Source organism: Podarcis filfolensis (assembly GCF_964270895.1).
Source record: "Podarcis filfolensis genome assembly, chromosome: 10".
Classification (NCBI taxonomy): Eukaryota; Metazoa; Chordata; class Lepidosauria; order Squamata; family Lacertidae; genus Podarcis; species Podarcis filfolensis.
The window spans coordinates 58,520,096-58,537,334 of NC_139612.1; the positions used below are offsets into that span (position 1 = coordinate 58,520,096).

At 42.2% G+C, this 17,239-nt stretch overlaps 1 protein-coding gene and 1 long non-coding RNA gene across 4 annotated transcripts in view; one reads left to right on the forward strand and one right to left on the reverse strand.

Annotated features, from left to right (window-relative positions):
- CECR2 (CECR2 histone acetyl-lysine reader) overlaps positions 1-16,381 on the forward strand; it is a 118,387-nt gene extending 102,006 nt beyond the window's left edge. The window contains exons 14-20 of one of the 3 annotated variants that reach the window (XR_014538735.1): positions 603-1,018; positions 2,713-2,841; positions 3,871-4,678; positions 5,496-6,903; positions 8,180-8,285; positions 9,946-10,220; positions 15,605-16,381. Coding sequence is in view for 1 of the 3 variants with exons in the window: in XM_083572546.1 (XP_083428672.1) it covers positions 603-1,018; positions 2,713-2,841; positions 3,871-4,678; positions 5,496-6,903; positions 8,180-8,285; positions 9,946-9,951 (2,873 nt within the window). In the remaining 2 variants the exon portion in view is untranslated. Of the gene's footprint in view, positions 1-602; positions 1,019-2,712; positions 2,842-3,870; positions 4,679-5,495; positions 6,904-8,179; positions 8,286-9,945 lie in introns of all 3 variants that reach the window. The other 2 variants (XR_014538736.1, XM_083572546.1) reach the window with 2 other exon arrangements.
- Positions 451-6,711, reverse strand: LOC310743142. The gene is made up of 3 exons (XR_014538807.1): positions 6,572-6,711; positions 1,130-1,251; positions 451-1,042 (listed from the first exon to the last, which is right to left on the reverse strand). It is a non-coding gene; the product is annotated as an uncharacterized lncRNA (long non-coding RNA).
- Positions 16,382-17,239: the final 858 nt, after the last annotated feature.

Sequence of the window (17,239 nt, forward strand, 5' to 3'; positions counted from 1 at the left end):
ACATTTCTGAAGCAGACAGAACACTTACTTTAACTCATTTTTAAGACCATTTATGCCCAATGCAAGACTTGATATGTGAAACTGGAGTCATCCCATTACAGTGGTACCTCGGGTTACGAACACCTCGGGTTACAAACACTTTGGTTTACAGACTCCGCTAACCTGGAAGTAGTACCTCGGGTTAAGAACTTTACCTCAGAATGAGAACAGAAATTGCGCATCGGCAGCGGGAGGCCCCATTAGCTAAAGTGGTACCTCAGGTTAAGAACTGCTTCAGGTTAAGAACGAACCTCCGGAATGAATTAAGTTCGTAACCAGAGGTACCACTGTATGTGTTTAATAAACACACCACAGAGGCATCTGTCTGTATTACAGTTTGCATTATATTGATAATTTAAAATAAGGAATGTTACTGAAGGGATGCATTGAAATCCATGTTATAGCTTCCAGTTTTCCAGCTCTGATTGTATCTTATTTCCTTTTTAAAAACATAGTAAAAGCAGAGAGAGAGAATAACCTACATTCCAAGGGCAGTTCTCAGCAGAGGAAGAATGTAACTACCCATAAAACTCACTTTCTTTGATTTGCTTCTTTCAACACAGAATACACTAAAATGGCTTATAACTTAGAAAGATGCTTCCACCGGGCAATGATGAAGCACTTCCCTGGAGAAGATGGGGACACAGATGATGAGTTCTGGATCAGAGAAGATGGGAAGCGAGAGAAAAGAAGCCGTCGGACTATACGTTCCAGCACAGGGAATGTTTGGACTCGATCCAGAGACTCTGAAGGACCTGGGAAGAGACAACAGCATGTGCAAAATGGAGGAAAACTTCCACCTCACAAGGCGAAACATAGAGTGCCTACTTCTTCCTCTTCTTCCTTCTTTTCTGCCGAGGGTCCAAGTGGTAGTTCTCTTCATCCCTCTGGAGAAGTGGCCTCTTCCAATGGCCGAGGTTTCCTGAGCTCACATAGCTATGGTGGAATGTCCAACCGTGTATCCCATCCAGGGCAGATGGTGAGTCCCACTCCAGTGGACCAACTGGAAAAAATATTATTTGGCGGGAATTACAAAAGGAACACCAGCAAATGGGAGGAAGTAGCATTAAGTATCCAAGCTAATACACACCTCTTTCCCTTTTTATAACAAACTTCATGTTTTCTTTCCTTCCCCTATTCCTTCCTTCTTGGTGCAGTTTACACTGGATTTGAACGAACCCAGATGTGGGGGGGGGGGGTGCTAGACCTTGTCTGGAAGATAAAAGGTGTGGAAGGATTGTTTTCCATGTAACCACTTTTTAAAAAAATTAACTACAAAGAAAGTCTGAATTTCTACTAATAGAATCAGAATTTGAAAAAGAAAGAAAAAATCTAGTGCAGCCATCTTCCATCTTAGTCTCACTTCACAGGCATTATTATGCTCACTGTCAGAGAGGTGGTATATTCAAAAGTTTGGCAATGGAGCATTTTGCTCCGGATGGTTCCGCAAGCAAGGGAGAGTGCACACTTCCCAGCCTCTCCCTAATGATTTTCCTGGGTCAATGGTTAATATGATGGGGGAGGAATTTCCTACCCAACCTCAAATGTGGCAATCAGTCACACCCTCAGCAGAAGTGACCAAGTGTTCCCAGGAATAAATAACCTTGAGGTTGGATTCATAAAATTGCTTGGCCCTGACTCAACCACAGTAGGATTTGTTTCTTTCAAAACTGTTCCAGAGAGACAATTCCAGAGTTTTATAGCTGTGCTAGTTAAATTTCACATTTGCATTTGACTTCCCAGGTTTGCAGCAAAGCTGCTGCAGACCGCATCTGCTGTACATGCTTAGTAGGGGAAAGCTGGGTTATTGCCATTTAAAATCGTGGGAGGGAAAGGGGTAGGAAGTGGTGAAAATACTGTTCTTATTAGAATTGCCAGCATTTGTGAATTTGATTGTTGGAGTGCTGTGTGCAGCCTGTGTGCTTCTGCTGTGATGCATCTGTGGAGAATCAGAGGCAGTGACATGATTTATCTATCAGATTTACCTCCCAGGAGAACAAACAAGAGGCTAGGCAGGAAGTAGAAACGGATGCTCTTCCTCTCACAGGCATATTTGGTTCTCCTAACTGGTGAATTTATCAGCTTCACTAGTGCATTGATATTCAGTGGATGGGTCTTGACTAAGAATGAGCATTTTACAAGAAGAAGAAGAAGAAGAAGAAGAAGAAGAAGAAGAAGAAGAAGAAGAAGAAGAAGAGGAAGATGATGGAGGAGGAGGAGGAGGAGGAGGAGATGATTTGATTAACGGAGTGGTCAAATAATTTGCAAAATCTTTTAAGGGCATTAATGTTATGGTAACAACAAAGAAAATATTAATAAACAGATTGGTACTTATACCAATTATGAAAAACCGATTAGAAAGCTGTTGTGAAACAATGACACTAGCTTTGTTAAAAATGTAATTATTTCATTACCCATCCATCCCTCAAGGGCAGCATTCTTAATTTTCTCTCTAAAAAATCTCACCAATGCAGCTCTGTTGGCTAAGAATGGGTGATTGGTTCAGTGTCACTTCAAAAACATCATAGCTGAGTGAGGTAATGAATCTGGGTCTCCCTCATCTTGCAGTTTAAAGTGAAAGGTGGCTCCTCAATCTGAAATGACTGAAGTTTGTGACTGTAGAAATTCCATCTCCTACTAAGTTGCATAGGTGACTTTTGTTTTCCTGTACAGAGACCAGCAGTGCCAGGACCATTTGGCTCTTTGCATGGGTCTGATCCAGCAAAACCATATGGGTCACCACGAGTACCAGAACCACACCCTGGTGAGCCAGGTCAGCAGCATCAGCACTTTGTCATGCAGGTAGGAAACATAATCTGAAAGGAGCTGCCACCTGCATATTTAAGAACTGCATGCAAGTCTGCAGTAAGGAAATCTTGATTCTGTCTTACAAATTACAATTACTTATTCATGGTCTTATTACTATTGCTATTGGGGCAGGTTGGGGGTACTCCTGGATCTTTTGCTGTCACTTGAGCCTCAGGTAGCCTCAGTGATGCAGAGTACCTTCCATCAGCTTCAGCTGGTGGACCATCTGTGCCCATATCTGTGCAGGGATAACCTAACATCTATTGTTTCTATGCTCTGGTACCCTCTAGGTTAGATAACTGCAATGTGCTATACATAGGGCTGCCTCCGAAGATGGTTCAGAAACTTTGATTGGGGCAGAATTCAGCAGCCAGGCTGCTCACTGGGGCAACATGGTTTGAGCATATAGCACCAATCCTGGCCCAACTGTGCTGGCTGTTATTTAGTTTCTGGGCCGAATTCAAAGTGTTGGTTTTGACCTATAATGCCTTAAATGGCTCAGGACTGCAATACCTTAAGGATCGCCTCTCTCCAGATGAACTTACCCAGATCCTATGATAATCATCAGATGCTCTTCTTCATGTGCCTCCTCCGCGAGATGTTCAGAGGGTGGTAACATGAAAACAGACTTCTCTGTGGAGGCTCCCCATTTGTGAAATTCTCTCCCCAGGAAGGCTCAGCTTGCAGCTTCATTATACACCTTTAGGTGCCAGGAGAACGTAATCAATCTGATACCTTTTTAAATGTGTTGTGGGAGGGGGTGAGGGTGTTTTTGTTTTTATTATGTATTTTTTTTATTCTTGTATTTTTATGTTGTGAACTGCCCTGAGATCTATGGATGGAGGGGTAATATAATAATAATAATAATAATGATGATGATGATGATGATGATGATGATGATGATGATGTTCTAGATTCTTGGTTAAAGTGTAGTCTCGATTCTTGCTGTTATATATCCGTTACTAATGACTTTGATTTTCCTATGTCCACATTGAACCTGCCTCATTATGTTTCCTTCCGCAGCCTACAGTTGGATTGAATGATCCCAGAGGACATCGGCTTCCTGCTCCAGAGAAGCAGGTATGTGCAGGACCAATGCACGTCTCCACAATAGGACCACAGCCTGGATCCCTTCAGCTTGGTCGGATGACAGGTCCTCCCTCAGATGCCAGTATGTATTCCCCTGCACAATTTCAGCAAGGATTCCCTTCTCCAAGGCACAATGGACCCCCTACAAGACAAACAGAGACCTCAGAGGTTCCCCCTGGACATGTTTACAGGCCCTATAAATACCTAAACCGTGCACATCCTGCTGTGTGGAATGGAAGCCATGATACAGTAAACCAGATGACCTTGGGAGTAGACAAGCGACCCTCAATGGGTCCGCCTCGTGCGTTGAGCCACATGATGGACCCTCAGGTACTGAGACCACCTTTGCCACCTAATCAGTGGACTGAGCAATCCAATTTCCTACCTCATGGAGCTCCACCCTCAGGATATATCCGACAACCAGGAAAAGGCCCTGGTCAGAGAATGCAGCAGCAGCTACCAGCCTCATTATTTGGGCCTCCCACACAAATGCCAAGAGGAACCCAAGGTGGGGATTCCATGATGGACAGTCCAGAGATGATTGCCATGCAACAGCTGTCCTCCCGGGTATGCCCACCTGGTGTGCCTTACCATCCCCGTCAGCCTCCTCCCCCCCACTTGCCTGGACCATTTCCACAACTGGCCCATGTGGCATCTATGAACATTCAACCTCCAAAAACAGTTTTAGGGAATGGGAACTCTCAGGACACCAGCCAGACAGTTGATTCAGAGAACAACCAAGGTAATTGCATGTTCTTGATCTGCTAAGGCAAAATATGGTGGCTTCATCAGTTGAGCAACTGATTTATGTCCATTTGCCCCAAGGATCTGTAAAGAGTTAGGGACTGCTGTTGTCATTGGTGAATGGGGTTTTGGGGGGGGCTGTCTGTTTGATACTTTACTATGGCATGTCCACACATAGGTGGCCATGGGAGAAAGTAAAGTGACTAGTAGATTTTATTGGACACCATTAAGAGCAGCAGAGTAAGAATTTGTTTTGATACAAGTATATTGTAAGTTTTTCCCATTCAAGCCCTTTGAAATTAACCGGAGCTGCATACCTGCATCATGGTTAGCATGTCTCCACATCCCATGTTTATGTGATGTTTGTAGAATGTTAACAGTCTTCTTCTAGCATCATTTTAATTATGAAGCAAATCTGGGCGGCGGGGGGGACTTCATTTACATTTCTTCACTGTTCCTGCTGTACTTAAAATTGTGAAGTTAATAGGTGGTGGAGTTTCACTCAGGCCTTGTGTAAATGTGATGTTAACTGGGTTCAGAGATTGGGAGCAGGCTGCAGGATCACACACTCCTTTCTGACACACATGCTCAATCATACTAAATTGTCCCACTCCCTTTTAACATGGCTCAGCATTGCATGTTATTGTTGCTAAGTCTGATAAAAATAACTATAGGGGTGCTCTAAACTCCCATTTTGTAAAAACCAAGTTAATATTATGTCTATACTGGACCTTGGAGTTCACTGTAATTTTTCTGGATGTTGTCAGTTCATGTGATGAAAAAGATTTAACTTCTCTTTGCTTCATTTTGCACAGTGAACCCTCCACCAGGAGTGGAAGAGAAAGCCCAGTGTATTGGCCTTCCAGAGGGGGCATACCCCAAGCTGCTACCTCATTCCAAGCTTCCCTTGCAAATGGATTGCTCCAGGCAGACCCAGGAAGGGGAGGGTGTTGATTCTGGAACTAAAAATGATCCAAAAGCAACACAGAGCAAGAGCACATGGCCAGCGGAGAGTAACTATACAAGTTCAGCAGCCCAAGGATGTGCGCAGGACATTGTAACAGCGACAGAAAGAGGGCCTGTGCCTGAAAATGGTGCTGTAGGTGATGGACCATCCACTGGCACTGAAGGGAAAACAGTGGCTGCTAATATAATGGAGAAGTCGCGTTGCACTGGGGGGAAAAACATGCTGGAAGCAACTGTGCCTTGCGTGGGACAGAGCACCAACACTCCTGCTGCCATGGGTAGCAGTCCGGCAGGAGGCACCTCTGGCCAGTTTGCCCCTCTCTACATGCCCAATTTGGAATATCCAAATTCAGCAGCACGCTATCACATCAATCCAGGACTGCAGGGATTTAATCCTATGATGGGAGGGAAACCCCACCCAGTAGCCCATTCTCAACATTTTTCTGCCCGAGGCTTTCAGCCTAGTAACAGTCCCCATGGGGTTTTCCCTCGTTACCGTTCCCACCAGGGCATGCCATACCCTTACCAGCCTCAACCTCCTCCTTCCTATCACCACTACCAGCAGCCTCCTTACTATCCTTGTCCACAGGGCTATTCAGACTGGCAGAGGCCTTTCCCTCCCCAGTCCAGTCCCACTGGTCATCCACCTGGTCCATCACCTCTGGCCAGGCCTCCTTTCTCAGACAGAGCAACCATGGGCAGCGGCATGCAGGGCTGTGAAGTGCTTACCACTTCTTTGGCTTCCCCAAACCGAATGGACATGGCAAGCACCAAAGAGGTTCCCAGCAGTGGGCAAGAGCTGCCACCTGAGGCTGAGAAAACGGATGAATCCCAAGAGAGGCCTGAGAGTCCCAAAGAGTTTCTTGATTTGGACAACCACAATGCAGCCACCAAGAGACAGAGATCAGTTGCAGCAGGAGAATACCTGTATAGTTCACCTCCACCACCCATGAGTTCTTCTGGGCTTGGGTTTGGTCCCTCTGCTTTCCCACCGCACAGTGTCATGCTGCAGACAGGGTCACCTTATGCACCACGACATCCCACCGGTCACTTCCAGTCCAGAGCTTATGGGTCCCCTGTGAATGCTCACTTGGCACATCTTCCAGCCACCAATCAAGCCAATGGTCTTGCTCATGAGGGACCTCTGTACCGCTGCCAGGAAGAGAATGTGGGGCACTTTCAGGCCTTAATGATGGAACAGACAGGACGTGGAGGTGGCATGGGGGGACTGTCTCCAGATATGTATAGAACAGCAGGGTAAGACTGTTCTTCATGGGACAATGAGGTGGGGGAAGAATGCCAGGGGGTGGGGAAGAGTGCTGAATGATAGTTGCTGTCATAAAGGTGAGATTCTAAAGAGCAGCAATGAACAGTACACATCACTACCATGTGTGATACAGCTTCACAAGTCACCTTGCAATGAGAGAAGGGATTGATCTGATAGTTTTGATTCTGTCCATACCTGTAATGCCCTCACAGGCCCTTATCCGTGGTTTTGGTATCCTTATATAGATCTTCCAGCACATTAACATTACATGGAGCAACATTTACAGTTCTTGTCCCCACAATCTTGGCTCATATTTTAAGTTTTTACGCTTACTGACAACCTGAAATTATTTAGAAGTGACTGCTGCAATCTCACACAGAATTTCCTGTTTTATGGAAATTCTAGTTCCTTATATTTTTGTTCAGTTGTTAACAGGAGCTGGCAGTGCATACACACCATGGGTAGAAGAGGGGAGAACTGACTTTCTGATTGATTGATTGATTGATTGATTGATTGAATAGCTGACCCTTCATCTCAGTGGATCCTAGGGCAGTGTTTTTCCTGAATTATACTACTAAACCATGAATTTATTTTCATTTGTTGAAGTTATCAATAAGGTTTCTTGTATTTTTTTTAGGGAGAAAGCTATTCATCTACTTCATATTGATTGAGATAACAATTAAGTAGTAAAGGTTGAAGGTTGCTTACAATACTAACATCACTTCTTTTTGTAGACTATCCAATCTTATTCTCCATAGATTTTGTGCGGGAAAATTTAGATTAATTCATTGTTCTCTCTTTTTTATAGTGAAGGACAGTTAAGGGACGTACATCTAATTTATGTTCAGCAACCAGATAAAATCAGATACAGAGAATTTGGGATATGATGTAGATCTAACCGTATATGTCACAGGGGTCAGCAAACTTTTTCAGCAGGGGGCCGGTCCACTGTCCCTCAGACCTTGAGAGGGGCCGGACTTTAATTTTGGGGGGAAATGAATGAATTCCTATGGCCCACAAATAACCCAGAGATGCATTTTAAATAAAAGCACACATTTTACTCATGTAAAGACACGCTGATTCCCGGACCGTCCATGGGCCGGATTTAGAAGGCAATTGGGCCGGATCCGGCCCCCGGGCCTTAGTTTGCCTACCCATGGTGAATCTCCACCAAATGAATTTCCCATTGTAGGAACATATGTCTTTGCATAAACTATGTGTTTATGCCATTGCTAAGGTTGCCATTTCCATTGTGTATGATTCCAGAATGCACATGCACCAGCCACAAGCCCCGTTCCTAAAGGTGCCTACCACAACACCAGCCCGGGAAGACCCTCCAGCACAAGAAACACCAGCATTGCCTCTGGATCAAGTAAGTACAAATAAAGGACAGATTATAGAGAATGATGTTTGTGTTGCACCATGATGCATGAAATATGTGAGTATTAGTAGCTTTTGTGGGAAGGGAGAAAGCAGAACCAATGGTAGGCCATACTTTTTATTATAATTTGGTGAGTGATATTTATTCTTGGGATTGCTTTAATATTGTGCACGCTTTTGCTTAGGCTTAGATTTTTTTGATGGTAAGAAAGAAATCATACTAAGCCAACTGCTAACAACAGCAGCAGCAGCAACAAACAAACAAATAACAAACAATGCTGCATTCATATTGCATTTTGGATTGGACCAAAGCCCTTCTCAGTGATACATACAACAACCTTATTATGTCAGGCATGCATTACAATCTTCTTATTGCAGTTGGTAGAAAACTGCAAGTGGAAGAGCATAACCTTCTATGTAGTAAGTTCATGACTGCAGCAAAATTTGAACTGGGGATTTCCAGCACTCCTTTTGGGCCAATACACCAAGTTATTGCTCTTAATTCATTAGACATGGCTGTTTATTAAGTCCTTCTAAAAATGAAAAATGATTTCTGTCCTAGGTGGATGAAATAACTGCGGTGTATTTCTCAGTCTTTGCTTTCAAAGGGTGTAAAATCAGTTTCTTGTTAGGCTGCTCTCATATTGTGCCACCTGGTGGCCAGAATAATGATACATTACATGTGCATGTGTGTTTGTTTTTAAAAATAGCTGTGGGGAGGAGGAGATGGTCAGAGTAGCAGTCACAGTTCCCCTTTGGAGGAAAAGCAGCTTTTAGTGGGGGGTGGTATTTGGCACGATTGGGATTGAGTGAGTGAAGGGGCAGGGAAAGTTAAGCCACTCTTCCCACACACCATCTGCCTGCCCTCCCCCCCAATGTTGCCTACCTTGAACGGATCACCTACACTTGATACCATTGTTGAAAGACTTGTACTGGATTCTCCTCTGCTACCAGGCCAAGGTAAAGGTTCTTGTATTAGTGCACAAAACATGAATGTTTTTGGTCTAAGATACCTTAAGAAACACCTTTCTCCGTACATCCCAATCACTAGTGGTCCCCCATGGACCAGAAGCATGACTCACACCAAGAAGTTGCACCTTGGATATTGTTGGCCAAACTCTATGGAACTCTTTCCCAATTAGAAGTCTGACAGGCACCTCCCTGCTGAGTTTCAGGTGTTGTTAAAACCATCTTACTTCAGGAGGACTTTGCCTCATGAATGATTCTCTGGTATTTTAATTTTTTTCTCATGTTCTTGTTGAGATATTTTAAATTTCTGAGGTTTTAATTTTGTGATGTTTATGTTTTAAATTTTAAATTTTGCATTTTTTATTGTTATATACCTATTTGAGACCTAGATGGTGAAAAGCATGATATAAAAATTTTAAAATAATAAATAAACTGCACAGTCCTGGAGAAGATCATCCCCCTCACCCCCCAAGAAAATCTGCTGTCCCTCCTCCAGGAAGTAAAGTTGTTTGTTGCTATCCCGATTTCCCCCCTCCCTTTACAGCTACTATTTAAAACCAAAATTGTGGTTTCTACACATTTAATATAGTGTTGAAGCTCTTAGTCAAAGCTTGATCTTTATTATTTATTTAGAAAACTACTTCTGAAAAATAATCATCACTTTTTTGTTTGTCCCTTTTCAGAGTTAGTCTAAGGCTGGAAGGATTTGATGGAGATGAGAGCCACATACGAGTGGATGAGGGCAAAGGGAAATATACTTTCTACACTCATCTTCTTTCCCAGAAGCATCTCTTTCCAAGGTCTGGTGGAATAGAGCACCTCATAGGACAGTCACAATGACACAGAGGGAGCAACTTGATCTAATGACATATTTCTCACCAGAGACTTAGGTTTCATTAAGAGTTTAAAGGGGCTCTGTTTGAGGAGCTTGAAACTTTCATGAACTGCTAAAACTCAGGTATATTTTTCAGGGTGAAAGACAGGAGGCTATGGAAAGTACTTGTATTAATATGTGTGTTTGGAATGGAATCCAGTTTACAGATTTTTTTTAACCTGTTGCCTTTTAAAAGAAAAATATTTCTGTTGGTGAATGTATTGTACATTATTAGGGTGGGAGTGGTAGGCCTCAAATGTTGTGGGCATAGCACTGGGATGATCATAATATGTTTACAATCATGTCACATTGAAATCCTTCAGGAGTGGGTAGATGCAGGAAATATTTTTTTTTCTGATTTTTTATATCAACACCACCTATTGGTTACCTGGGGCTAAGGCATTGCCTGGCAACTGGCCACAGGTGTTGCTCAGGAGAAATCAGTGTTCCCCAAACTTGCCCTTGAATTGTATGCACTGCTAGTTCCTGCCACTTTTGGAACTAGGAAACCAGCAAACTGGAATTTCCAGAAATTTGGAAATCTTGTTTAGAATTGTAGCAGCCTTTTCGCAAACATTTCTGACTGGGAATAATAGTTACCCTGCCATACACCCAAGCTGAGATTGTGAGGATAAGAAAAGAGAATGTTGTTACATGTAATGCCAATGTTTTCAAAGATCTCTTTAAAGATGCTAAAACCGGAGACAAAGGCCTGTGAGAATATTACAGAAGGGTTTCTTATGCAGCATCTGTGATGCTTTCAGTGGCACCTAGAATACAATAATATGGCGCTCTGATTTGTCTTAAGTATGGGGCTCTCGCCAGGCTTGGACACACATTCAGTCAGAGTGTGGAAACTTTCACTAGGCACTACTATATTCTGTTGATGGATGCCATAGGTCTGCCCATTTGTTTACTTGGATTGTGCCTGGAGTGAGCTTCAATGTATATCCTAAGTGCTCACTCCCTCGTTTCACTGTGTGTAGAAGTTAGTGACTGAACAGGGAAAATTCCATGTTTATTTGAGCTCCTCTGTGCCCATGGAAAGCAGAGAAAGGAGCATGTGAGCCAGAAATCTATTCTCAGTCTCATGTCTAGTACAAGTAGCAAGTAAAAAAGGACCACGGCCACATCTCCAGTGGCAGTTCCAGCTAACCTAATACAATTAGAGTACGCAGCTCATGGACAGTCATTTTCAAAGGAAAGAAAGAGGCGCTGGCACCTAGGCCCTGAAATACTTTTAAAAACTTAAGTTTTTTGTTTTAAACAACATTTCCCCTACTGATTTTCCCCTCCCATGAATGAATTTATATTAGTTGTGTTTTTTTAAATAGAACTCTAGCCCAGAGTCATAGCCTCATTGCAGAGCAGTTACGATATGGTGCAAGCTTGAAAGGGGCTCTACCTATGTCTATCACTAAATATTAGGGAAGAGTTTCTGCCTCTTCCCTTTAATCTCTTCTAGTCTGTTGCCTGATAACTTCATAAACTAGAGAAGAAAAATTTCCATTCCTTGTATAGCAGATGTGGCTGGCTACTGGCTTTGCAGAAGTTGTTCCACTACCTCCCATCAGTCCCAGTCAACATGGCCAACATTCAAGGATGGTGGAAGCTGTAGTCCCAACAACATCTGGTGGGCCACAAGTTAGCATAGTATTCTCTCCCCCCCCAAAAAAAATCAGGAATACATTCCAAATCTATAGTCATTTTAGTCTGTGAAACAAACAAACAAAAGAATAATGTTGTGGCACCTTATAGATTCACTGGTTTGTCGTGAGATATACTTTAGAGAGCAATGAGCACACTTTCATTAGAACTGTGAAGCAGGTTATTGCATGTGAAAGCTTGTGTGTGCAATGAGCTTGTTAGGTTGGGCTTAAATGATCTACATGAGCTTATTAGCACATTGGAGTTATGAGATAGCTTCTAGTATCTACAGTAATGTCCGGTGAGGGTAGGACTCTGTTGCTCTCCTGGTTTCCCAACAGAGCAGGTCTCTGGCACTTGCTGAGAGGGGAGGTGTGAGGTGTGGGGAACTTAGTGTGATTTATGGTGGCAGGAGCAGCAGATTAGCTCTGCTGCTGGGAAGCCAGAAGGTTAGCAGAGCCCCACAAACTGCTACTCAGTATCTGTAAACATATGGATGTTAGTGGCTCCTAGGAAGGCATTGTAATAGGATAGTGGTGTTATTTCTTTTAGAAGTTGATGGGAAGCTTTTGCTATTTCCCAGTTCCTGTTCTATCGTAATTTTGGCATGAGTGGTTGAATAATAAGTGTGTGAGCCTTTTGGATGGCTAAGATAGATGAGTGGCACAGCTGCAGATGGACTGATAATGGGCTTCAAAGCTTGTGCTTCTTGTAATGAAAGAACTATCTCAAGCAATAACCTCCCCACTTTTACCCATCTGTATCTGTTTAAGATACAGATGGGGTGCAACACATTCTGGCCCTGCAGGACCCCTGCCTTCCATGTGGAAGAAACCTTTTTTAAAGAGGCACATAATGACCCCTGCATACTTCTCTCTGAAGCAGGAAGGGAAGAATAAATCCTTTCCTAAAGCAGACACACTAAAAATAAAGAGGAAGTGTTAATGGTAAATGTTAATCATGTAAACAATATATGAGTTTTTTGGGGAGGGTGAGTTTCCTTCATTGAAATAATTACCTAGGCATTAAAAAACCACTATTGACTGGTATTAATTACCAATATTGGTAATTAAATCCTCCTAGTTGGATGAATTGTTTTACTCCTTATAGTGTCTCATTATCAATAATGGTCTATGATCCTCAAACAGAGGTATTACTGATACTGGTGAATGCTACGGTGCTTGGATATATGAAATACTTCTAATTCAAACAAAACATAAAATATCAGCAGTACATCAATAGTGTGCCTATTGTAAAAAGTAGTTGTGTATTTCAGTTGATGTCTCAGTTCTAGATCTGAAGTTGGTTTGCATTTTCCTGTGTTTGGAGAGTGAAGGCAATGTGTTGGTGGAACTGAAAATAAGGATCTGACAGACATGACAGTTCAGTAGGCTCCCTGGCGGTGCACAGTGCTTTCTTCATTTGGTAGCATTCCAATATAGCCTCTATCAATAAGTTAGCACTATTTGATCACAGAGTTCTCTGGCCATTCCTTTGTGTCATCATATGTCCCAACTAGAAGCAGGAGATGATGTACAGGGCCTAGAAACCAGAAAACATAGTTTGTATCTTTGTATGAGGAGAATATGCAAGATGCTGGTTTTTTCTCAGTGAAAGGAAGTGGTTTATTTCCCATTTATTTAAGTGTAACATTATCCTATATGTATGTTGACTGAAAAACAAAGATGCCTCTGATTATATAAGGCCTTTTCTCCATGAGAATAGATTCCACTTTTGTGTGAGATGCAGCTGCTCTTCCATTCCCTCCCAGCAGCCAGACACATGCTATCCTGAAGCAATATTTCCTAATCTATTCTATAATAAACTATAAGAAGGTCCCCTCTCCTCCCCCACACCCCAGTAATTCAAGCATTGTGTGGAGCATCTCCTTTAGTGCCCACATTTACCACTGAATTAAATATTTTTTAAAGAACATGTTTTTCTTCACTGCTATATGTTAGGGAAACATACCTAAGAAAATAAGGACTGATTCTGGCATACCTTTTCCAATACTGGTGCCTATGTTTACAGTGAGGAGTGCCAGATGTGAGATTTCATAATGTTGAAATAGTCAAGTGTTCTGAAAACAAGTAGGAATAGATACATAGAAGCAGACAGCAGCAGACCTAAATTAATCCTGTTATGAATGTGGAAATGAAACAGATGAGATTTTGAAAGAGACTCCAAAGGTTGATTGTGGGAGATGGTGGTGAGCAGGGCTCCAAAATGCACTTACCAGTGGTGAGCATATTTTTAAGTTGCTGAGCTCAAAATGGGAGGAGAGTGTAGAGGCTTGCCCTTGCATTCCCACTCAGTTTTGGGGGTTGGAGACTTCAGAAATCTAGCCACAAGTCCTTCCATTTTCTCTAGGGGTTACCTTTGCAGCCATGTGAGTTTCAGAGGCACTCTGAAGTGGCAAGATTTTTCACAAAGTTAGAATACCGCCACAACATGGCACATCTGAAATATGATCTTGCCCCTCTCCAGATTGGAGAGTCAGAGTGAGTGGCAGTCAGCTACAGAATTTGACCACCTACAAAGACCAGACAAAATTTTGGATGCTGTTGATGAATGTTTGGGTTGGAGGAATCGAAAATATAACTTGGCTGACAAGAGAGTAACAAAAGAGGTTCTTGCTGATTAGCACATATCAGAAATTTGCTTTACTATAACGTGAATGTTTCTTTGATAAGGTTCAGGTGCTGATGAGCAACAACACAGTAGGAATATTGACTGTTATCAATGGGGAGCTAAATGTAGTTGGCAGGCCCTACTGTTTTTAATTCCTATGTCTTCCGGCAAGCATCTACAGGATTTCTGTGAAATTTTTCAAACTGTGTAACTATTTCTACTAGGTACTTGTTTAGCATTGGCAGTATACCAGGTGCTTATTGCAATATTAACAGCTGCCAAATTGCTGCATACTTTCTGTAGTCAGAGCATTGAAGGATCCAATGGATCCTGGTGGGGAATTCCTCTTAGCTCTAGGTGATCAGTGCTACCACTAATGTCAGTGATTCTTTGGGTTTAGTCACATTCTCTACGGACCACAAGGTGTCACTGTTATACAATGAATTTAAATCCCTCTGCAACTGACTTCACTGACATTGAACAGGGGCTTCCATGTGTCATGGTGTTGAATTCTCCTTTGGATATAAATGCAAGTTATAGTTCAGATTTTATGCATCCTGGCATCTACTAATGCTTTGTTCTTCCATAATAGTTCAGTGCACACTACAGCCTGACTATTTAGCAATAAAAGCAGAGCAGTTATTGTGCTTTCTCCAGGTTCCCCTGTTACAAAAGTTAAGTATATCATAGGAGTCCACTGCAGGGAAGTAAAAAAATCCAGAGATCACTGGTGCCTAAAAATTGGGACTAGTGACTGGAACTTGAATTACTGTTAGTAATAGGAAGTTAGTTTTTTAGTCTGGCTCCTGATTTTACACATACAAAAATCGTATCTTGCTCAATGTTTGAGTACTTTTTTCTACTGCTCACCTTTTTCCTGCACTACTGCATTTTGTCTAAGTAGAATGAGATATTTTCCCCATGGTTAGGAAGGACAGCAAGAAAGAAGTTTTCTAACTAGAGACACAAAACAACAGGCTTGGTTGCTAGAGAATATATTTCTTAGTGATCTGAGAATTTCTAACAATACTTTTGGTTTTTAATTTGAAGTGGTTGAGCTTTGACAATTTTTTGCCAATCTCCATCATTCCTGAAATGTTTTCTGGGTCATTTGGTGGGTGGGATGGGAGGGACTGTATTATTGTAATTAAGATTGTAAAGAATGTAATTTGCCTATTTGGGGGCAAAAGGAGAAGAGAGAACGTTCCTCTGGATGAAGTCTGATGTTTGACTTGCAAGCTGGATCCTGGTCTCTGTCAAACAGCTGAAATATCTTCTGGTCAACAGGACTACGAGCTGTGGCTGCAAGTGTCCTCTCACCATCAAGCTGTGAAAATATATTATTGACAAACTCTGGGAGGAATCTGACATGGTTTGGACTGCACATGGCAGTGTCTGGCTGGATAAATTAATTTCTCAACTAGTTTTGAAAGGGAGCCGGCATGAGTCTTCCACGCCATAGCAGACTGAACTTATTAGTGTGGCAGGAAGCTACTGTCAAGAGGGCCCGTTAATTGGAGAGGTAACACCTGATATAAGACTGACTGACTGACTGACTGTGAATTCCTCCTCGTGTGCTCTTCTATTTTCCCCAACTGGGACTCAGGTACCTCACTTGGCTGCCTTTTCCACTGCTCCTGAAAAAATCCTGATCACTTTCCTTGCCCATGGAGCACAGCATCAGGGATCCTTTCCTCTACTCTTTTGCTGCTGCAAAGAGCTGGGTTTGAACTCTCCTGGTCAATACTGGAAAGGGGAATGCTATTTATTTTTATATTGTGTATATTTCGTCTTGGTCTACCGATTCCCTGAGAGCGACAGTTACCTCAATAGTTAGTTTAATTTTCTGTGTTTGGGTAATTTTTTTAAGGATCCTTTTTTTAAAAAATAAGCTTGATCCTTGGAGATCTGTAGATTTTATTTCCATAAGAATTTGTTATTTTGTATAAAGTATGTTCTTAAAATAGTAGCTGGTCTTGGTCTGTGTGTATTTCTTCACCTCTAATTGCTCATGGAAGCTGCGTCATACTGAGTTAGACCATTCATCCACATATCCCAAAGCTGCTGATATGACTGGCAACAGCTGTCCAAGGTCTCAGACAGGGATTTTTACTTCACCTGCTCCCTAATATTCTTTTACATACAAAGCTGTAATCTCTACCACTGAGCTATAGGTCTTTCATCCTGAATGATTCATATTTGATCAGTGGTGGTAGTTGAGTGATAAAGTCCTGTTGAAACACTGATAGATAGATTACCACTCTCTGTTCTGTGATATTTAGAAGGTCTAGTGATAATAATTATGGAATGGAGTAGAACTACACTTCTGGTCTCTTGTGTAGGATCCTTAATTCAGCACAAGAATTTAAGTTAGAAAAAAAAATCACTATATTGCCACCTGAAGCAAATTTCCTGTACAAATGCTATTGAAAAAGACTGATGAGTCATTAAGCTGGAAGAGACCAAAATGCCAACTCCATGAGTTGCCACTTATCAGTCATGTTGCAGATGGATCCACATAATCTGTATCATAGTTTGCCGCATCCAGAAAGGAGCTATGAACAAGGAATGTGCAAAACAAATAGCTCCAGGTGACTAAAGCAACTGGGCCAAGCAACTGAGCCACATGGGGGAATTCAGAACAATAAAATCTAGGATGAGTGTGTATATGTTCTTTTGTCAGATTTGGTGTCCTTCAAGCAAGCGCTGCATCAAGATCTATGCTTCAGCACATAGGATCTCACATTTCAGCTGTGATGCAATGCACACATGTCACTAGTCTCAACTCCCCCCCCCCCGCCATGAAATAAATAATGACAGCTTTA